The 16,873-nt window shown below is 54.3% G+C and overlaps 1 protein-coding gene and 1 long non-coding RNA gene across 8 annotated transcripts in view; one reads left to right on the forward strand and one right to left on the reverse strand.

Moving 5' to 3' along the window:
• Positions 1-15,834, reverse strand: part of CAMK2A (calcium/calmodulin dependent protein kinase II alpha) — a 66,410-nt gene extending 50,576 nt beyond the window's left edge. For all 5 annotated transcript variants that reach the window (XR_004525917.2, XM_033853429.2, XM_033853428.2 and 2 more), the window contains exon 1: positions 15,132-15,834. Coding sequence is in view for 4 of the 5 variants with exons in the window: in XM_033853429.2 (XP_033709320.1) it covers positions 15,132-15,193 (62 nt within the window). In the remaining variant the exon portion in view is untranslated. The remainder of the gene's footprint in view (positions 1-15,131) is intronic.
• Positions 1,101-7,718, forward strand: LOC117311642 (uncharacterized). 3 transcript variants are annotated; one of them, XR_012330908.1, is made up of 4 exons: positions 1,101-1,392; positions 3,233-3,329; positions 3,770-3,873; positions 4,109-7,718. It is a non-coding gene; the product is annotated as an uncharacterized lncRNA (long non-coding RNA). The 3 variants fall into 3 exon arrangements; XR_004525919.2 differs by lacking the exon at positions 3,233-3,329 and having other exon boundaries at positions 4,109-4,193; positions 4,846-7,718; XR_004525918.2 differs by lacking the exon at positions 3,233-3,329 and having other exon boundaries at positions 1,105-1,392.
• Positions 15,835-16,873: the final 1,039 nt, after the last annotated feature.

The raw sequence follows: 16,873 nt of genomic DNA on the forward strand, positions 1-16,873 counted from the left end.
CCAACTTACTTTCGTACTAGGATGTGAGGGGACCATTTTCCTCCACCCTTGTCAACACAACGTGTTATCAAACTTTCATATCTTTGCTAGTGAGATGTGGAACGTGGTGACTCAGTGCAGATTTGATTTGGAATTTTCATATCAAGAGCGAAGCTGAGCAGTTTTTCATGTTTTAAGAGACTCCTGGGTTTTTATCTTCAACGTATTCGTGGCTGGGAGAACTTGGAGCAAGGGCTGTTGGTTTCACTGCTCATAGAAGACATTGTTGCCATGTGGAATGTGGCCCATTTCCCAGATTGTTTGATTTTTCGAGAAAAACTGGAAGTCTGGGTATTTTCGTGACATTTCCCAATTTTTAAATACTGGTACCTTATTCCAAAAAATTTAAACACAGTATTTTGCCAAACAAAACTAGTTTGAGGGCTAGATCCGTCATCTAGGTGCCATGTTATACCCTCCACCACAAAGGTCAGCTGGTCCAACCCCTTCACATCACAGAGGAGGCCCCCTAACGGGCCAGACACTACCTGTGGTCACCACCATTACCACCTTAACCACAGGCTAATGTCAAGAAGCAAGTCTCCTGGGCAGCCTTCCCCAGTTTTAATGTGCATAGGAATTACCCAGGCATCTTGTTTAAAAGGCAGATTCTGATTCCTTAAGTCTGAGGCGGAGCCCAAGATTTTGAGCTTCAGTGTAGCTCAGGGTAGATTGATTGCTCAAGGTCACACAGGCCAGGTCATGTCTAGAACTCAGGTATTTCCTCCCCCAGGTTTTTGGCTTCTCTTCCACCCAGGGAGCCTGCCGCTTGCTGGCCTGAATGCCCAGGTTCCTGAAATGGCCTCACCCCACCATATCCTCCAAACTTTGATCCCCTCTCCTAAGCACACAGGCAGGTCCAAGCCACAAAAATGAGGCTGATGGGAGCTGGGGCGGACGCTGGCAGGCACCGGCAAAGCCCGCAGGCTGGCGGAGATGCTTGCCCTACACACATCCCTGGGCGTTGTGTCACCGGCTTCTTCGTGTCCGGGCAGCATGAAGGGAATGGGTGGGAAACTGTGGCGAAGGATAAGTAAGAAAGATCTGGGAGGAGGGCTAGAGACCAGGAAATATGACCTCGTAGGAAAGCTGAGGAAGGCCAGAATTCATGGGCACAGCAACAGACCGTCCGTGGGGTGTGCAGCCCTGCCTGTCCTCCACCTGGAGAGAGCAGCAGACCGGGTGCCCCTCCCTGAGAAGCCTCCTGGCGACATGTCCCGCTGTTTGTGCTCCCAGAGCACCCCACACCTCCCCATCTAGCCTAGGACTGTGCTTGCTCGTTCAGCTTGTCTGTCCACCAGACGGAGGGTTCCTGAGGGCCAGGACTGGAATGTTCTCCACACCCATGCACAGGTACCCAATGCTACCTACCAACAGGGCCTCCATAAATGTTACTCTAGGAACAGGAGGCAGATTTAGGTGAGAGGTTCTCAAATGAGACGGGGAGAAGATTTCAGTCTGGGGTTTTAGGAATAGGAACAGGCATCTGAGGAAGGTGAGCACACTGGTCTCTCAAAGGTGCCCACCCTACCCAAACAGGGAGGTTTCTGCCCAGTGGGAGGCCATGATTCTCAGAAGCCCCAGGAGAGAGAATGTTTCAAGGGGTCACTTCTGGGAAAGGTTTTGTGAACTCCAGGGAGAGGAGGAGCAGAGAAGGAGGGCTTGTCTCACTCACCAGCATCTAGCTCATGCTTGGGCCAGAGTTGGAGTTTAATTAACTTGGATGGAGGGATGGATGGATAGAGTGAGGGAGAAAGGGAGGATGTGAGGCAGGGAGGGAGAAATATAATTTCTCCACTAGAGAAACAAAACTCCATTCTAGATAAAGACATTAGATCGATGGTTATCAAACAGGCTGTTTCAGAATGCCTTGGGAATCTTTTTTTTTTTTTGCTGCATTGGGTTTTCGTGGCTGCGTGCGGGCTTTCTCTAGTTGCGGCAAGCAGGGGCTACTCTTCGTTGTGGTGCGTGGGCTTCTCATTGCGGTGGCTTCTCTTGCTGCAGAGCATGGGCTCTAGGCGTACGGGCTTCAGCAGTTGCTGCGCGTGGGCTCAGTAGCTGTGGCTCGCGGCTGTAGAGCGCAGGCTCGGTAGTTGTGGCGCACGGGCTTAGTTGCTCCACGGCATGTGGGATCTTCCCGGACCAGGGCTCGAACTCGTGTCCCCTGCATTGGCAGGCGGATTCTTAACCAATGCGCCATCTCTTTTTAAAAGATTCCCGGACTTCCCTGGTGGTGCAGTGGTTAAGAATCCGCCTGCCAATGCAGGGGACACGAGTTCGAGCCCTGGTCCAGGAAGATCCCACATGCCGTGGAGCAACTAAGCCCGTGAGCCACAACTACCGAGCCTGCGCTCTAGAGCCGCAAGCCACAGCTACTGAGCCCGCATGCCACAACTACTGAAGCCCGCACGCCTAGAGCCCGTGTTCTGCAGCAAGAGAAGCCACCGCAGTGAGAAGTCCACGCACCGCAATGAAGAGTAGTCCCCGCTCGCGGCAACTAGAGAAAGCCCGCACACAGCCACGAAGACCCAATGCAGCCAAAAATAAATTTCAAAAAAACAAACAAAAAAACATATTCCAAGGCATCTCCCAGACCTACCAAATCAGAACCTTCAGATGCAGGCCCAGAAATCAGTATTTTCAGTTAACAGGCTGCCCAAGTGATTGCTTCCCAGCCAGCTTGGCACTGCCCTGCCCGCCTTCTGGGGAAGTCCTGCTAAATGCCTGGTCCCCCTAGAAATCAGCATTGAGGGGCCATCACATGGGGCTCTGTGCAGAGAGGCTCAAGAGGCTCTATGACCCTGGGCTCTGCCCCAGGAGCTGAGGACTAAGAGCCATGTCTATAAAACAAGAGAAGGCACGCTTGCTGAACTTCCTCCTCAAAACACAGCACCAAGATTTGTGTAAATCCCAGGCTCTAACTAGGGGTCCAGGCCAAGGGCGGAGCAGCTGCAGGAACACTGTGTCTCTGAACGTAGGCATATGCATTTTTTTCTGGGGCAAGAATGCATAGCTTTTAGCAGATTCTCAGAGCGAGGAGTTTATCAAATCCAGTTCAGGGCTACTGATCCAGAGAACACCAGCCTCTCACATACCCAGAAGATGTCCTCCCTTCAAATGCACATTCACCACTGAGCTCCTTGGCCCTCACAGCAACCCTGTGAAGTTGGAATTATGATCCCCTATTTCACAGATCAGGAAACTGAAGCCTTAAGGGAGCAGGCATAATCCTGTCGAGGCTGTGAAGAGAATCCAGGTCACCTGCCCTTGTTCTTCTGACTCCACCAAAGGCAAGAGAGTGTGACCCTAAAAAGCAGGGGCTCTGGGCTCACAAAGCCCTGTGATCTGATCGTGACTGAGCCCCGACTGTGTGATATTGAACTTGGCCCTTCAACTGTCTGTTTCCTCCTATAAAATGTGGTCTATAATAATATCTCCTTCCTGGGTTTGTTGGGGAGGTTAAGGGAGGTAACACATGCAAAACACTGGGCACAGTACCAGGTACACAAATGCCTGAATGGGGCGAGGAAAGGGTCTGGGCCAAGGAGCCCCTCTTTCTACCCACACAGCCTCAGGTCTCCATCCACAAGTGGAAAGGCTCCTCCCTGCCTGTCCCGGTGCTGGGGATCAGGGAGAGGAGGGGCAGAGGAGAATCTGCAGCAAAATGAGAGTGTGGGCAGCAAGCTCACAGCCCTAACTTCCTCTCTTTTTTATCTTTTGTTTAAAAAAGGCATGTTTCTGCATTCTCGTCCCGCATGAGCCAGTGGCCACAGCCCAGCAGCCTTGGCAAAAGGAAGAGTCAACCCACTCCTCCCACGGCCCTGAGCTGAGCAGGTGGCCAGTGGGTGGGTGGGTAGGAGCCTGGAAACAGGACAGGGTGGAAAAGGGGAGGAGGCCAAGGTGGGGAGGGCAGGGTGGGAGGGAGCGACCAGGGGTCCCAAGAGGAAGGGATGAGGCCTGCAAGCGAGGGCCCTACGTGAGTGGGGGATGTCCATGGGGGGGTACTGGGAGTGCCTGTGACAGCGTTCCTGGGTGCAAAGTGTTCGGGGGGGGGGGTGTCTGCCCACAGGTGTGTGTCAGCAGCCCATCAGTGCCCTTGTGTATGTGATGTCAAGAGGCTCTGGGTGTGACGAAGCACACGTGCGTCACCCTGGGTAAGTACCCATGTTAGGAGAGGGTCACAGAATGTGGGCAGGGAGGGGTGTGTGTGTCAGATAGACACTGGAGGGACGAGACCTCAGCTCTCAGCCCTGCTGGGAGGTCTTGGGCAGGGGTCCGGCCCAGCGTGGGCATCAAATTCTTCATCTGCAACTTGGGGGGTGGGGTGGGCGTGGGGCTAAAAGGTACACAGGCCTTTCCACCTTCAATATTCTGTAGCGAGCAGTCCAACAGAACTTTCTGTGATGATGGAAATACTCTGTGTTGTCCATTGTGACAGGCACTAGCCTCATATGGCTACAGAGCATTTGAAGTGTGGCTAGTGAGACTGAAGGACTGAATTTTTAATTTTATTTCATTTAAATCATTATAAGTGGCTAGTGAACACCATATTGGATAGTGAGGTTTTATGTGGATAAGAACAGGCGCTCCTGAACCAGGCAAACCAGAGTTCAAATCGTGGTTCAGCCTCTTACCAGCAAGTTATTTAACCTTGGTAAGACTATTTCCTCCCCTGTAAAATGTAAGTAAGAATAGTACCCACCCTGAGCAGCTGTTTCAAGGATCCAGTGAGAGAGTAAGGTACGCAGTGGGTTTAGCCCAGTCCCTGGAGTATAGTAAGTGCTCAAGAAACAACACCGTTTATAGGCATCATGATCTCCGAAGTGATGAGAACAGCCAGCATCATCAGAGGCAAATTGGACCTTGTCTGCCAAGCTCGGGGAAGGAGCAAGCCAGGACAGGAGGTGTGGGGAGGCCATGGTGAGGGGGTGGGGTGCTCCCCAGGGCCCAGCAGCCTGTCCCTGGGTATGAGCAGGCAGGGAGGCTGCACCTGGTTCTCCGACTGACGGATGGGGAGGTTGCCGTGATAGTGGGTCCAGTGTGGCTGAGAACGTGCGGACGTGCTAATGGGCCGTGAGAAGCAGGATTCACCCTGGGAGATTGCTTCTCAGCTGCCTGGTAAGCAGAGTGTCCTGGGAGCTGCTGGCTGCCACCCACAGCAGGCTCATCACCCTCTCTGGCCTAAAACACCCCAAAATGCTGACATGGCTGCAGAGGCGGCACCAGGAACATTAGACGGGGACTCAGGAGGCCTGGGTCCTTGGCTGCCAACTTGCTTATCCTTCCATTTGAAAAATGGAGATGAGGAGCCCCAGCCCCATTTCCTCCTGGGCCAGCTGTGAGAAGTGTCTGCTACGTAGTGATAAGAAGAGGTTCCTGATACCCAAGACTGGTTACTGCCAACTTCCCCTAAAGGAACCCTCCCCTCCTTTATGCCGGAGCCTCCCAGAGCCCACGGCATTTGCCTGCGGGTGTCAGCAGACGGGGACACTGCTTACAGGGCTTCAGTCACCGAACCCCCTCTCCACTCTGCCCTCCTTGGGGGTCTGATGAGCAGGAGTCCTGACAATCTCTAGGGTCTTCCCTTCATTGGCTGCTTCCTCAAACACACCCAGGTCTCCCACATTCTGCAACAATAAACAACCTTCCTTCTCCCAAACTTAAAAAATTGAAGAAAAAGCAAGAGTGTTTCTCTCGACCCAGCAACCTGGGCCACTTCCTTCCTCCCTTTGTTGCTGCCAAACTTCCAGAACAAGTGTCCGACATCCACCGCCTCCTCTTCCCACCTCCCACACTCCATGAACCCACCACAATCTGGTTCCCACCTCCGGGCTCCCTGGAAGAAAAGTTGTGCCAGGCCCGTCCCCCCAGCCCCCTGCCAGCCCCGGCATCCCCCCTAGGTCTGATTGATCTGCCTAGATTGCCCCACTGACCACCCAGCTTTGAGACCTAGCTTCCCTCTTCTTTCTGCCACACTGTCCCCGGACCGCCCCCGCCACTTGCTGACAGTGCTTTCACTTCTTCATCCCTCCTCCCCACAGCATTGCTGTTCCCTGCTCGCTCTCCACCCATTCTTACCTCTTCCCCCTCCATCCCTTCTACCCAGGACCATTAGCTGGGATTTCTGGGGAGGCTCTGGGCGTTCACGAACACACCTAAAACTTTAACAAATTTATTGTATGTCTGTGCGTTGTTCTGGGCAGAGGATGTATATTTTTCATTAGCTTGACAGAGGATTCTCTGACACCCGTCCCCCCAAAAATGATGAAAGCCACTGACTATCACCCAAGGTTGAAATCTTCTTCTATACCACCCCTCCTCTCTTCAGAATGCTAGTCCCAAATTTCTAGCTACTCACCATCTTGCCTGGATGCTATGTGATAGGCACCTCTTAATCAAAGTCCACTCTCCTCCCCCCAAATCTCCCCACTCTGGGTTAATATACCTAAGCATTCTACCTCTCTGAGACAAGCTGGGGTGATTTCAGAAAGTTCCTGCTCGGAACTTCCCTGGTGGTCCGGTAGTAAGATTCTGTGCTCCTAATGCAGGGGGCACAGGTTCAATCCCTAGCTGTGGAACTAAGATCCCAAATGCCACATGGTGCATCACGTGGCCAAAAAAAAAAAAAAAAAGGAACGTTCCTGCTCAAATGTATACAGACCTGTTATCTCTAATACCTCTTGGTGGTCAGTAACTTACAGCCCAGGTTAGCTGATCTGATCACTTGGCAAAGAGTAAGCCCTGGGGGCATGGAACCCAGAGCAGATGGAGTTTGAATGGCTGGGGGAAGGGACAGAGCTGGGGCTGGCCACCAGAGCAGCTCCACCGCAGGGGTCAGAGCATGGGCCACACGTGGCTACATCGGAAGCTGCAATAGTATCTTGCCATTGAGATCCATTCTCTCCCCATTCTACAGATAAAAAAACTGAGGCCAAGACCTTGAACCCAGGACTCCTGACTCATCGTCTTTTGCTCTTTCCAATACCCCATACTCTCGCATCAGAGGGCCCTAACTTGGGGTCCACAGATGGGCGTTAGGGTGGGGGGATCTGTGGGAAATATTATACAACATTCTGTGAGTTGGAGTGAGTGTGTGTTTTCAGGGGTGACTGTGGCTCATATGAGATTCTCTGAGGGCTCCTAGATTCCTCAAACAGTTAAAAATCTGGGATCAGATTTGTTCAGAAATGAAATGAACATCTTGGTTTCCAAAACACCCACCTCTACATACTTTAAGCAATTCCCTTCACTTTTGGGGGGACCTCAGTTTACCCATCTGTGAAATCAACTGTTGATCATTTTTAAGCCCTCTTTATTTTTTTCGTTTGAAGCAATAGTATCATTTCTTTTTTTTTTTTTTTTGGGTTCACGGGCCTCTCACTGCTGTGGCCTCTCCCATTGCGGAGCACAGGCTCCGGATGCGCAGGCTCAGCGGCCATGGCTCACAGGCCCAGCCGCTCCGCGGCATGTGGGATCTTCCCGGACCGGGGCACGAACCCGTGTCCCCTGCATCAGCAGGCGGACTCTCAACCACTGCGCCACAAGGGAAGCCCAATAGTATCATTTCTTAATAACAAACAAACAAAACACAGCTATGCAGGTCACCAGACGGCAAATAAAGCTGAGATGGTAGGGGCTGGCAGCTCAGGACCCCTTCCACTTCGTTTTCTCTCTCTTCTCCCCAGCTCAGCATGGCAGCTCTGCCCCAAACTCCACAAACTAGCATTTGAGAGCCAGAAAATCCTAGGACCTTTTTCTGAAACCACACATCCCTCCCCAAGCCGCTGCAGCCGCCCACTTCCAGACTCCAAAAGATCCTGCAGGGACACAGTGTCTTCAAGCTATCCTGCACACCCCCCCAGGCCTGCCGTGTGCCAACCCAGCAGAAGTCTTGTGGGGGACACAGAAGGCCTGGGAACCAGAAGAGTCTCTTTGCTGCAGGGAACATTGAACCAACAAAAATTCCAACATATTCCTTGTTTGGGCTATGCCTGGGTTTTCTTGAATGGGTTACAAAAGGGAAAAAAAAAAATCCACAGGTGGTGGTGTGATGAATTGGGAGATTGGGATTGACATATATACACTAATATGTATAAAATGGATAACTAATAAGAACCTGCTGTGTAAATATATATATATATCTCCACAGAGCTTGGTGACAGGATCAGAGCAGGCAAAGCAGGAAAAAGGCTGAGGGTCTGCTTTCTCCCCAGGCTCCAAGGGCCTCCTGGCCTGGCTCCATCGACACGTACACAGCAAAGACTTTCAGAGCTTCAGAGAGAGAGGCTCCAAGGGGTAAAAAGCCAAGCACTGGACTGGAAGGAGGCTGGAGCGCCCAAACCTCATGTGTCACTGGCTGGTGTGACCTCAGGCAAGGCCCTGACCCTCTCTGGGCCTTATTTCCCCGTCCCTAAGACAAGGGAGCACTCTTCATTTTGGTATTCTGTGCAGAACTGAGGCTATTCTGGCCCCGAAACCGTCGCCCACTTCGTGCTTGCAGCACGGCATCTCACCAGGCGAGGACAGGGATGCAGGGCAGGAGGGAACTGGAGGCACGGGGTGAGAAGAGGGCTGTGGAAATGCATGCATATCTCTGCTAGCAGGGTGCTCACTATCTCCCAAGGCCATGTCCGTCTGGGCGGTAGAAGGGCAGTTCTGACCATTGGAAAGTTCTTCCTTACGTTGAGCTGAAACCCACCTCCTTGTTACTCTACACGTTTGGTCCTGCTCTGCCCTCCAGGGCCATACAGAGCAGCCTTGTCTCATCTCTGGGGCCACATGATGTCCCTGCAGAGATGAGGGGAGAGGACACACCCCTGAGGGGTCTTTTCTCCCTGCTAAATTCCCCCAGCTTCTCAGCCCTCTCTCACTTAATTTGGCTTCCAGACCTTGGCCACCCTGCCTAGGCCCCCTCTTCTAGACATTCTATAGGTTTTTAATATTCCTTTTAGTACCCAGGCATCCAAAAGTTGGAGGCAAGTTGAGCAGGCCTAAGAAGAGTAGGTCCACCAACCTCCCTGGGGCTGACATGCTCCATCAAAATATACACCTCAAAGCCTTTGCCTGTGCTGTTCCCACTCTGAGGAACACTATTCCACCCTCTTCCCTCTGACTGACTCTTATTCAGCTTCCAGCTCCCCAGTGTCACCTCCTCAGGGGAGCCTTCCCTGATACCTCCCTCATTCCAACTAGTTGAGGTCTCTTTGCAGCTCATAGCCCGATGTTTGTGCTCAGAGCCCTTAACCAGCTGCATTTAAATAATAATATCTGAAGTGATTTAATTAATGTCAGATTCTCACTAATCCATAAGCCCCAAAGGGGCAGAGATGACATAAGTCTGGCATGTGGTATCTGCTGGGCTCAGCCTGGGGCTGGGAACAGAGTCTGTTGTCAGGAAATACTTGTTGAGTGGATGCAAGAGTCACAGAAGCATTCCTCCTTTTATGTGATGCCAAGACACCAAGGCTGTCAGCGTTTTCCAGCACAGAAAGTCCCACCGGCCTTACAGGCCCACCTGACGCCTTGGTGGGCAGCTAAGCCCCACGAGGACCTAGATCTAGTGCCTGGGCTGGATGTCAGCAGGCTGTGGCATGCTCGGGGGGCTGCATCAGGCCGGCCTGGGGAGGGAGGCTTCCTACTGTGCCAGAGAGAGGCTCGGAAGAGACCGTGACACGGGCAACATGCATGCAGGAGGGGTGGACTGTGGCCAAGGGACCAGCACAAAAAAGAGGGAAGGGGAGAGAAAGAAACAGAGAGCAGAGAGACACAGGGAAGGACGAGAGGCAAGGGCAGAGAGAGAGAGAAAGAGAGAGAGACAGCCCAGAAGACTAGCCAGCATCATCTTGCTCTCCCTGCACTGGGAGGTAAGACTCTTGCTCGATGCCCTGTTGGAGCCAGTGTGTTTGTCGACTTGCACGTCCACATGCACCCATGTGTGTGTGTGTGTGTGTGTGTGTGTGTGTTCGTGCACTAGCAACAGGATGCAGGCGCTGCATTCCAAGGCTCTGCCATCACCCCACTGAGAGGACCGGGGCCCAAGACTGCAGGGGTGCTGGCAGCAGTCACCGCGTGCTTGTGCAGGGAGGCAGGCAGGCGGGAGGGAAGCTCGGCAGTGTCAGTGTGTCTCAGGCTGTGTGGAGGCGGAGGTCTGCGGCATGCACCAGAACATGTGCGTGCCTTCCGCTCTGCTGGCTCGGAGGAGGAGGGAGGAAAGGCTGTCCCCTTCCCACCTGCCCCCCAACTTCCCATCCTTGGCCTCTGGCCCCTGCACACCATCTGGTCCCCTACCAGACCCTGCTTCTGCCTCTCCCTGTGGCCTTGGGCAAACCACCTCTCCCTGGGCGTTGGCTCCACCGTTGATGCTTGTGAGAGACAGTGTCTATGGTCCTCCCAGCTCTGGTGTTCTGGAAGCCCGAAATTCCTCAAGGGTGCCTTCCACAGACGGAGGCTAAAGAGGGTAGCAGCTCTAACGGCACATTTCAGCATCTGCAGAAGTGTTCTGATCCCCATTTCACAGATGGTAAAGCTGAGGTACACCAAGGACAAGGAATCCACCCAGGGTGGTGCCTCAAATTAGAAGGAGAATCATGATTGGACATATATAAGTGACAGTTCAGAGTTCCCTCACCCACAAGGCCACACCCCTCTTCCCTGGAAGTGTTCCCCAGACAGGGCACCAGAAGCGGCCCCTCTCATCAACCCTCCCCCCACACGCAGGGTGCTGGAGACCCAAACCCAAGCCTGAGAGCTGCCACCAGTCTGCTGAACTGGTCATTCCACCTTCTCAAGCCTCAGTCTCCTCATCTGTAAGATGGGCGAGTAAGTTCTCTGCCTCCCTCAGAGCTAATGGGTGGAGAAGTGTCACACCGGCCCCAAAATGCTGTGAAGGTGAGAGGTTATTAGAAGCAAAATAAAAGCACAATACCGGTCTTTGGTGGGGGGAGTACATCGATGCCCATGTATTTTCTCCCTCTCCAATATTACACCATCGATCCTCCTAACAGCTCTGCCAGGGAAGGGCGGGATTGCTAAACACATTTTGCAGATGTTAGAGCTTGTGTCCCAAGAGAGAACCTAAGCAACCAGGACCCTGGGCTCGCCCCCACCGACCCCCGCCCAGCGCAGGGAGCTGCCTCTGGTCCCCAGTGTCCCCCACGGATCATCCCAGCCTAAGCCCCATTCATGATACAAAGCCATGGAGGTAAGCGGGGTTGGGGGGGCTCTGGAGGTAGCTCTCCCCACTCCTTGGGGCAAACTTGCAGGCGCCTGCAGCCCCTCCCCAGCCCCAACACCGCCCTTAAGTCAGTTTCAGGCCCCTGTTTCTAGAGAGGAAAGAGTGGGTTGCAAGCTCTCCAGCCTCCCTCCCTCCTCCCGCACCCCTTTCTCAAGTGAAATCCCCTCCTGAGCCTCTTTCTGTGCAGCCCATTGATTACACGGGCTGCAGCGTAATTCTGCCTCTCTAACTAACCTCTCCTGGGGGTGGGATCCAAAGCCCAGAGCGTGTCAAAGGCTGGTGGAGGCATCCTCCTTCTCCACCTCTTGGAACCCAACCCCTTCCCCTGATCTTGGTCTTCGAGAAGGCTGGGTCTGCGGGGGAGCTCTGGTCCCACTGCCCGGGCCCACTCTGACCCTGCAGCTGGCGGCGCTGCAGCCTGCCTTTTGCCTCCAAACAGGCATCTGTGCTCCTAAGGTCTGGGCTTCCATTTCTCTCTCCCATGGGAGGAAGGAGGATTGGGGTCAAGGGAGGAGGGAGTGAGCTAGTCTCCGGGTCCCAAGAGACAGCCCCACCTCAACCCTCTAGGGAAACTGGAATCAAGTTCCTGGCTTACGTGAATCATACGCTGCAGTGCGACCTTCGTCTAGTGGCATCGAGAGGCCCCAGGGCCCTGATTCCAGCTCACGCCCCCTCAACTGGCTGCCCACCAGGCGGGGGAGGGACTGCCAGCCCTCCCACGAGCTGTTCAAAGGCCTGCAGGCAGGAGCCAGGCCTCACTGGGCAGGGTGCCAGGAAGCCCTCGAGAGGCACGTGTCCTCCTCTCCAGCTGGGCAGCCAGGGCCCTTCAGAAGGAGGTCCAAAGACCCCCACGTCCCCTTGGAGGGCCAGCCCAGCTGCCTCAGGCAGTCACCGTGCCAGTGATCTGACATGGGCTCCCAGAATGGGGGCTCGGTTTCTGGGTGGTAACAGCAGTGTCCCGACTGACAGGGACCTTGGGTCACCGATTGAAGGATGGGCCCTGCAGGCACCTTCGCTGCTTATCCCCACAGAACAGGAGCTGTTGCATATCCCCGCTAGCCTGTGGGGGTGGGGTGGGGGGCAGGGCTTGGTCAGCCCCTCTGCCAAGCTGGGCAAACTCCAGACAAAAGGTAAAGGCGTGGCAGGTCAGCTTCAGCCTGTTCGTCTGAGGGCAACAATGACCCCAGCATGCCAGGCTTGTCACTATGTCTTTATGAGAACCATCTCATTTCATCCTCCCAGCGCTTTTTTATCTCCAGGTTACAGGTGGGGGGAAAGAGGTGCTACAGTCCGCCCAGTGTCACAGCGCTATGGGTGGTGAGGTCCAGACCTTGTGGGCACTGCCACTTCCTGTCCCACTAGGCACTTGGACAGAAGCTGCACGCAGAGCACGAAAGCCCTGTCTCCTCGGTGATGCGCCCAGGCCTTTTAGATCCAGGCATTAGAGGTGTAGAGCCTCATCTCCTTTTTTTTTCGGATACAAGCATCCTGAACCTCAGGCCCATCCTTAGCCTTTCTGATGTCCTGCAAGTTCTGACATTGCCTGGACCATTTCGTAAGTTTGTGTGTTTTTCTAGGGAAGGTAGACTTAGACTTTCATCATATACCTGGAGGAATATGTGACCTTAAAAAGGTTAAGAGCGCTGATGGTTGTGGAAGGAAAAGGTCTGAAATTGATCAGATTAGGCCTGGCCATGCCTGCCACCCTCAGTTTTCCTGTCATGGCCACGAAAGGGCTCCCTGTCCCCTAAAATTCTGCCCTTGCCCCAATCCCTCCAAGCGCCCCAGCAGACAGCGGGGCTGAGAAGGCTCACGCAGGCTCTCCCTGACAAGTCACCCCCACAGCACCCAGTCTGCATGATATCCATCTCCTCTTGGGGCAAAACATCACTTTTATTTTCACTTTGAGCGCCTGAGTCATGTCTCAACTCCATCTCACTGCACTCTGTGACGCAGTCCTCCCGAAACCGAGGCTTGCTCGCACCCTGAAAGGCAGCTCCCAGCTGATCAGGGAATCCTTGGTTCCGTGGGTGCCAGAACCCAGCTGAGAAGGGGTCCCTGCACAAGTGCAGCAGACAGCCTCGGTCCTCCAGAGCAGCCCCAAACGTTTCGTTCCTGCTGTCCAGCCCCCCACATCCCCAGCACAAAAACACACTCAGAAAGACAGGAAGTCTGCAGACAGGAGTGAGCACACATCTGCACATGGGTGTGTGTCTGTATGAGGGAGCTGGTGTGTGCCTGTAGGTATCAGGATAGCCTGGTGTGCAACTGTGTGAGTGTGTGTGTGTGTGAGTGCGTGTGTGTGTGTGTGTGCGGGCAGCCTACTTGTACACAGCCACAGGCCCACCTCCCACATATATGCAGACACCAGCCTGAGCTCACACACGCCTTCAACACCCACACTCCCACCCGAGCCCATGGGCCCAGGCCTCACACGCACACACATAAGCCTTCCCGTGGACATGCCCCCCTGTTCCTCACAGACGTGCAGGTCCAGACCTCACAGGAGCACCAGTGAGCCCCAGTCCCACGTGTGCATCCTTACACAGACATATATTTACGCACAGCTGATATGCATACAGCTCTGACCGCCCATACATGTGTACACACAGTGCCGCATGTACACACCTTCATTCCCCTGCAAACCAGCCAATGGACCTGCTTGTGCCACTTGCATCCACCCACCCCTGCAGGGCACACTTGCATTTTTAGGCCTTACACATGAAGCACACACCAGCACCTCCCTTCCGGTACACACACATGTGAACACATGCACACCTTTTCAGTGCATGCAAGTGTACCCCAGAGTCAGTCCTCACGCAGCAACACACAACAAAGCACACCCCTGTGTGTGCACATCCAGACCTCACAGCAGCACATACCTGCTCACAAGGCCCCTCTCCCCTGCACTCCTGCTGCTACAGTGGGGACCACCCAGGGCACTGGAGCTGCTCTGCCCACGGGGAAAACTCTGCCTCTACACCGTACCCCTACCATGGATCCAGACTTAGCTGGCGGCATCCGGGAACGCTTCCCTGACACTCCACAATCTATCGGGCTACCCCAAAGGGCTCTCCACCCCCCACATCCTCCCACCCTTCTCTCTACACCAGTCATCAGAGGCAGGAAACGAGCTCTGGGGCTGGACAACTTTGCCAAGAGACCAGAGCTGGTGCACCCTCACATCACTAGCCCCTGCAACAGCAGTGTCCCCCCACTGCTCGCCTGATTGTCCCTCCCCTCATCCCCTCCCCTCCTCCCAACACCTAGGAAGCCTCACCAGTGGCTCCGTTATTAACCCCTGCTGTATCGTTGCCCTCACCCCTGGCAGGAGCTGGCAGGGGGGAGGTGGGGAGGGGATGTGCTTACAGGGAGAAGTTGGCCACTCTGCACAGCTGCTGTAGGTGCCTAAAGGCAGGAGGAACTACCTGGGAGGTGGTGAGCTCTCTGTCACCAGAAGTAACCAAGTTGAGGGAGATGGCCACCTCAAGAGAAACTCAACAGGGGATTCCAGCCTTAGACTCAGCTGACTGGGAAGATCCCTTTTTAATCCTGTTTCTAAGAATCTGTGTGTGCCCAGGTCATGTGCATTTGTGTGTGTATGTGTGTGTGTGTGTACACGCACAGACACTGCCATGCACTGTCAACCCTTCACCTCTACGCACACACTCGCCGGGCTGGCCTTGGCTCATCTTGGCAAACATGCCCGCACCTGGCTCTAGGCACTCTGCACGTACAAGTGCCCCCAAACACATGCAGCCTTCCTCCCTGTGTGTGCACTGGAAGCACTGCAGGTGCACACCCCCACCCGTGACACTGACTCCCTGAGCCCTCCAGGACTCTCTGAGGTGCAACTCACTTTCCCAGTTCCTCGAAGAGCTGGTACTCTTCCGTGAAGCGGGTGCAGGTGATGGTGGCCATCCTGGCGCTGGGTGGGCAGGCGAGGCTTGGGGCTGGAGGACCAGGACTGGGATGCCGCTGCTCTGTTCCCGGAACTAGGGGCCACTCGCCTGCCCGTGCTGCCAAGTGCAAACTGAGAACCGGCTTGACTGACGAGCCCGGGGCTTCTGAGCAGAGCACTGTGGCTGCTCACAGCCTCGCGAGTCTTCGTCAGCATTCAGGTCCCCATGGCAACCACCTCCGAACCGCCCTGTTCCCGTTGCCCCGGTAACTGCCTCCCCAACACCTGCCTGCCTTCCACTTCAAAACCTGCTCCCTGGCGCCCTGGCCCTACTGCACACAGTACTGCAGGCCTGTGTGGACCCGGGGGTGGGCGGACCCAGCACCCCCGAGGTGATGGACCAAGGGAGGGGTTGGAGGAGGGGAAGGAGAACAAACTTAGTCCACAAGTAATCTTCAATCTTCCCACCTCCCCCACTTCCAACTGTGGGGCCCTTGTAACAGACAAGATGGGATTAAATGGGGCAAAAAGGCAGTTGCCATGGTAACGGCTGGTGGGTGCCACATTCTGGGATGGTCCCCCGGAAAGACAGGATGCAGTTACCCTGGCAACTTCATCTCCTCTGGAGAGACAGGTATTGCCCCGTTGCCCTGGCAACAGCCAGGTTCTAAGGTTTACAGGGAAACGATGGCTAATTCATTGGGATCTCTCTCTCTCAGTGGATCACCGTAACCTCTGTAACTATCTCTCTGCTCCCCTCTAATTTTTTTTTTTTTTTTTTTGCCTCTTCCTCTGTCTTTATTTTGCTCTCTCTCTCTCTCTCTTTCTCTCTCTGTTCTTTGCCACCTTGTCCATCACACTGGGACCCTAGCTAGGGGGAAGTGCACAGAAGCTACCAGGATTCTGGAGGGAATATCCCTGGCTGCCTGCTCACCCCAACCCCTCTCAGCCATGACAATTGGTCCCCTCCTGAGGTCTCTTCCATAACCACTCCGTTACCCCAGGCCGCCAGAGGGGCCATGGAGATCTGATCTCCTGGGGCTCATGTCCCAGTTTCTGCTTGTGCTTCAAGTCAAGGTGAAAGAGGTGGAGGCGGCAGTGGGGAGGGGAGCATGGCCTGGCTTGGAGGGGAGTGGCCGTGGACCTGCCCTAAAATCCTCATTCCCAAATTTTGTGGGCACTTTCCTGGCCAACTTCAGCTCTTCAGGGCAATAACCATATCTATGGCCCCAAGATCTCACCCCAAGGCCCGGGGGGGTAAGAAGGAAAAGGACTGGCGTTTAAAGATCTGAATTCAATTCCAGTCCTAACATATATTAACTGTGTGACGCTGAGAAAGTCACAGCCCCTCTCTGAGCCTCTAGCTCCTTTTCTACAAAACAGAACAAAGTTGCCACTGCAGAGGAAGGCTGTGAAGATAGAACAGGCTGAGGGCTGTAGAGGCCTTTGGGGAGTATGTAACTGTGAGGCCTCTTTTTAGTTTCTAGAAGAGGAGAAGGAAGGTCTAAAGTGAGACCATGACCACCCCCATCGCTCTAGCTTGAACTCAGAATCTCAGACCCTCACACCCACCTCCTCCATTCAAGCTCACTTCACAGCCCACCAGGCTGAGGTCTCATGCCAGCACTTGCCCACAATGAGCACAGGATAAAAGGATCCAGGATCCAAACCCTCTGGGTTTCTAACCCACCCATTCTGAA

Source organism: Tursiops truncatus, chromosome 3 (assembly GCF_011762595.2).
Source record: "Tursiops truncatus isolate mTurTru1 chromosome 3, mTurTru1.mat.Y, whole genome shotgun sequence".
Classification (NCBI taxonomy): domain Eukaryota; kingdom Metazoa; phylum Chordata; class Mammalia; order Artiodactyla; family Delphinidae; genus Tursiops; species Tursiops truncatus.